Here is a 5,259-nt window from a genome sequence, read left to right as displayed (position 1 = left end):
AAAAAAAAAAAAACATTACATTCTTTCATATGTGTATATATATATTATGCCCATTATAACATATTTATATATAAATCCACTAGAAATTTTTTTTATTTTAAAAATTCATTATTTTTATATTTTTGTATTAATCTAATTTTGTTTTATATATTCCTTTTCTATACAATATTTTAATTTTTTTATTATAATATTTTTCCTGGTATAAAAAGAAAAATTACTTAATTTTTAATAAAAGAATAATTTACTTATATTTAAGAGAATTACTTAAATTTTTTTTGTATTAATAATATATATATATATAATAGACATTATTTCAATCATATGTGGTATAATATAATTTTAAATAAGTTATATATATTAATATATAATTTTTGTTCACACATTCTTCATTTCGAAATAATATAAAAAAAAAAATAATCACTTTTCTATATATTTTATTATTGGAAAACATTAATGTGCGAATATATGAATATTAATTTTTTTTTTTTTTTAATGTATATAAGTAAAATTGCTTTTAAATAAAAATAAATTAAGTACGAGACTTGTATAAAATATAGGAAAAAAAAAAAAAAATAGTTTTATATTTCATTTTGAAAAATATGAATGTAATTAGTTTAAATGATTAAGAATAGAAATAAATTCTTTTATTACATACCATCATCATATAATGAAAAAATATATGTTGTAAAAATTAGGGTTTAATATTATAATAAACGAATTATAAGATATATAAAATTAAATTCTTTCATATATTTAATATTATATCATATGTAAAAAAAAATTATCATAAAATATAATTTATGTACAATTCACAAGTAATATCATTTATATTTCAAAACACATATTAAGTAAATAAATGTTTCTTGCATTCGTGTTTCCAGGAATTTTTTCTTCTTTTGCGTAACCATACATATAAAATTATAAAAAATGTTTTTTCTTTTTTTTTTAATATATACATGTAAAATTTTTTTAGGTAAAAATAAATTAAGTTCCAGACATGTATAAAATATAGGGGCAAAACGAAATAGTCTTATATTTAATTTTGAAAAATATGAATGCAATTATTTTACGTGATAAAGAATATAAATAAAGTCTTTTATTACAAAATATCATCATATAATGAAAAAATATATGTTGTAAAAATTAGGGATTAATATTATAATCAATGTATGGTAAAATATATGAAATTAAAATTTTCATTTAAATAATATTATATCATATGTAAAAACAAAATTACCATAAAATATAATTTATATACAATTACAAATAATATCATGTGTATTTAAAAACATATGTTACGTACATAAATGTTTCTTGCATTCATGTTTCCATGAATTTTTTCTTCTTCTATACAACCATATATATAATATTATAAGTACAACAACAATTATAATTAAAACCAAAGCCGCTAAACCATAAGGGTAAAAAAGTTGACTAACAGCGGCTGTTTTAGCAGCAGTAGCAGCAGAAGCTGCCGCATTAGCAGCTGTAGCTGCAGCAGGTGTACTACTCAATCCTGATATACCTGCAGAATTAATAACACCTTGTATTGAATTTGCAGTAAGGTTACTTACTCCATAAAGGATATTAGCCAATTTGGATGATTCGATAGACAAAGAGGCAATGGACGATTTAAGTGCCCCTTGAGCGGCATAATAAGCAGCACTAGTGACAGCAGCACCACCAGCAATTCCTGTAGCTGTAGAGGAAAGGGTACACACACCTACACCTGCAACACAACCTGTTTTTAAATTATCTAAATAATTATCATGTACATTATTTTTTGAAGATAATTTATCGGACGATCTTTTATTATTTGCCCATTCACAAGATTTATCATTTTTAGCATTTGATTTATCTGAAAACTTTTCAAAATCCATATCTGGTTTTACATAAAAATTATTGTAAAGTTTTCTTTGCATTTCTAAATATTTAAGGGAACGAGAAGATCTATTTGATGTTGCTACTTTCTCATTATCATATGTTTCTTTTTTATATTTCTTTAAATTTTCTGTTGACGCCTTTTCTTTTTCTGTTACTTCTGGTATATCCTTTTTTGTTTTTTCGTCATCTTTTGGATATTTGTTTTTCTTATATCTTCTTTCATCGTTATTGGTGTATTCCCTTAATTTACATTTTTCGTGTTTATGATTAGTTGTAAGTCCATATGATAATTCTGCTAATGATCTCAAGTATGTTGGCATCAATAGAATGTTTTTATAGTTTATATTTTTATATAAACCATCACAGTTATTCTAAAAATGGAGAAAAGAAATTAAAAATAATAAAAATAACAAGAATCAAATTATATTAATTATATATTTCATATTTTAAATAAATATGGAAAAAATAAATAAAAATGATGAAATGTATGATAATAAAAGGTAGTTTTATATTGTACAGATATATATAATTGGCCTCTTTCATATATCTTACATTAAAATTTAAGGCTAGGGTTCCTAATATGATTGAAAGTATAATTAATTTAATATTATAACATATCATTTCTAATATATGTGCTATAATATTTATAGGTGTAATATTATATATATATGTAAACTACTAAGGTAAAATATATTAAAAAAATATATATTATTAATAATATAAAGTTTATTATCAAATAATTTTTTCTATATATGAAAATAGTTTACAAAAATAGTTATATTCTCTAAGATTTAATATAAATATGTTTTCTTTCTTAATTTTTACTTTTTTTTTTTTGGTTTTTTCCTTTTCATATATATCAAAGAAAAATATTATTTCATATAATTTGGCAAATTATATATGATAATAAAATAATTGTTTTAACGTTGAATTAAAATTTTGTTAATATTAGTTGTATTTTAATATGTGGAATATGTGTAATATTTATATATATATATATATAAAGTTCTTTATATTACAGAATTGTGATGTATATATTTATAAATATAATAAATACAATATAGAAATTAATTAAAACCTTAATACATTAGTATTAGAATACAAAATAAATATAATTAATAAATACTTTAATATTAAACTTATTTAAAGAAAAAATTAGTTTTTTTTTAATAGAATTATTTCACATTTTACCTAATTAAATATATATAAATTATATATTTTAGTATTTAATTGTATATATACTATACAACTGAGTATTGAAAAATTAAACTAAATTGAAATTAAAATAGAATATAATAAAATTAAAATTGATAAAATGTAGTTCTTGAGTTATTATTTAATTATATGATATATTTATTAAATAATCATATAATTTTTATAATATACATTTGTATATATCATCTATTAGATATTTACAAATTGATCTATTATTAATACATAAAATTATTATTATATACGTTATGTATTTTATAGAGTTGGATTAGAATGATCTATATATCCATAATAACAATATTAAAATTGTGTGCTAATTTATTTTAATTTACATTATGATCCATAATTTTGCAAAATAAGATAATAAATATAAATATATATATATATATATATATATATATATATATATATATTTGAATGGAGATTATTATTATTATTATTTTATTATTTTTTATCATTATGAATTTTTTATATTTATATTAAATAATATTTAAGAATTAAAATGTTTTTGATTTAATTGAATTATTATATAAAAATTTTATGGTTTTTAAAATAATTGTTATTTTTTATGTTAATATTATTAAGAATGTTATAGAATTTATAAAACAAAAATACGTATCATTATAGTTTTAACTTCTACAAAATTTATAATTATATTTATATTCAAATATAATATAGATATAATAAATATATATTCCAAATTAAACTATAAAATAATTTATTATTTATGTACATATATACATGTTTTTGTAAACCACCCATAATACATTAAAAGAGTCCTATAAGAAGTATACATATAAAATATTTTCATATAATTTTAATACATTTTAAATATTTAAAATATATTATTTTAAAAATATACAATATAAAGTAATTATAGTAATAATACGATGAAAATGAAGTGTCATTGTGTACAATATTATTCTGAAGAAAACCACATGCAAAATACAATGAACGCTTGTTCGTCTAAGCGAAAAATTTTAAAATTGCTATCAATTACTGGAATATTATTATTATTAGTAGTACTAAACGTAAGTTAATAAATGTGAATCTTTTATAATATGAACACATATATATATATTTATCATTTTTTATTAATTATTTTTTTTTTCAGAGTATAGTAATATGTGAGAAGAGTGAAACAACAGATAAAGGAATTAATGATATATATAGAAGAAATTTATCTGAGTTAGAAAGTGTAAAGAATAAAGGATTAAGAAGTAGCAGTCATAAGAATAAATTAAGATGTACGTTAGATGAAAAAAATAATAATATTCCTCTTAGTTCACATTGTAATAATATAAATTATAATGATATATCAAAACAATTAACATTGGAAGATTTACATAATGTATTAGATAATTTAAAAGAACGTCCATCTGATGAAGATCTTCATAACATATGGAACCAAGTTTTGGGTGTAGCTAAATATGGATTTGATGATATGTTAAAAGATTTATCATATTATATAGAAGAGTATTTACTTACATATGAATATCAAACTTATCATCATATGAGTGATAGAGTCGTATCTGTAAATACTGAATACCGTACATGGTATAAATCAATGCATGATATTGCAGTTGCACTATCATCTACAGATGTTGAAAATACTCGTTATTTTTATAGTTTAATTAAAGATGGAGCATCACTTGATGAAATGAAAGATTTTATTTATTTATTTTTAAAGTATTATGAGACATTAAAAATTGATTTATATAATGAACATAAGAAAATATTTACAGAAAGGATGATGAATCCACAAAGATTAGATATATAACCTAAAATTTATATGAATATCACATATATATATAATATATATATTTATAATTGTTATAAAAATATACCTTATCCTTCTAATACATAATTATACTAATATTTAATATTGTATAATATATATGTAAATATGTACATAAATATTCTTGTACAAAATTTTATCATTATATATTTTGAACCTTTATGTAGGTTGAAACATAGTTTTTTTTTTTTTATTATTTTTTAAATATATAGACATTTATTAAAAAAAAACCAATTATATCAATTTATAATAAATGTTTCATAAAAAAAAATATTATAATATTCTTTGGAAATAAAAAAGAACAAAAAATCCATTTTTTGATATATATGATATAAATCTCGTCTAATAAATTCTGAACCTTATAC

At 18.7% G+C, this 5,259-nt stretch overlaps 2 protein-coding genes across 2 annotated transcripts; one reads left to right on the top strand and one right to left on the bottom strand.

Moving 5' to 3' along the window:
• Positions 1-1,295: 1,295 nt before the first annotated feature.
• On the bottom strand, positions 1,296-2,505 carry PADL01_0036500 (stevor PIR protein, putative; the record flags this gene model as incomplete). Its single annotated transcript, XM_028680604.1, has 2 exons — positions 1,296-2,255; positions 2,437-2,505. 2 exons carry the CDS (start codon positions 2,503-2,505, stop codon positions 1,296-1,298), a joined length of 1,029 nt encoding a protein of 342 aa, XP_028541382.1.
• A 1,481-nt stretch (positions 2,506-3,986) lies between these two features.
• PADL01_0036400 (Plasmodium exported protein (PHISTa), unknown function) lies at positions 3,987-4,876 on the top strand (the record flags this gene model as incomplete). The annotated part of the gene is made up of 2 exons (XM_028680603.1): positions 3,987-4,127; positions 4,211-4,876. The coding sequence occupies 2 exons, from the start codon at positions 3,987-3,989 to the stop codon at positions 4,874-4,876; spliced, it is 807 nt and encodes a 268-aa protein (XP_028541381.1).
• Positions 4,877-5,259: the final 383 nt, after the last annotated feature.

The sequence above is a fragment of the Plasmodium sp. gorilla clade G2 genome (assembly GCF_900097015.1).
Source record: "Plasmodium sp. gorilla clade G2 genome assembly, contig: PADLG01_00_64, whole genome shotgun sequence".
In the NCBI taxonomy this organism is placed as follows: Eukaryota; Apicomplexa; class Aconoidasida; order Haemosporida; family Plasmodiidae; genus Plasmodium; species Plasmodium adleri (nom. inval.).
The sequence above is the reverse complement of the archived record's forward strand: the minus strand, read 5'-3'. Positions and strand labels throughout refer to the sequence as shown.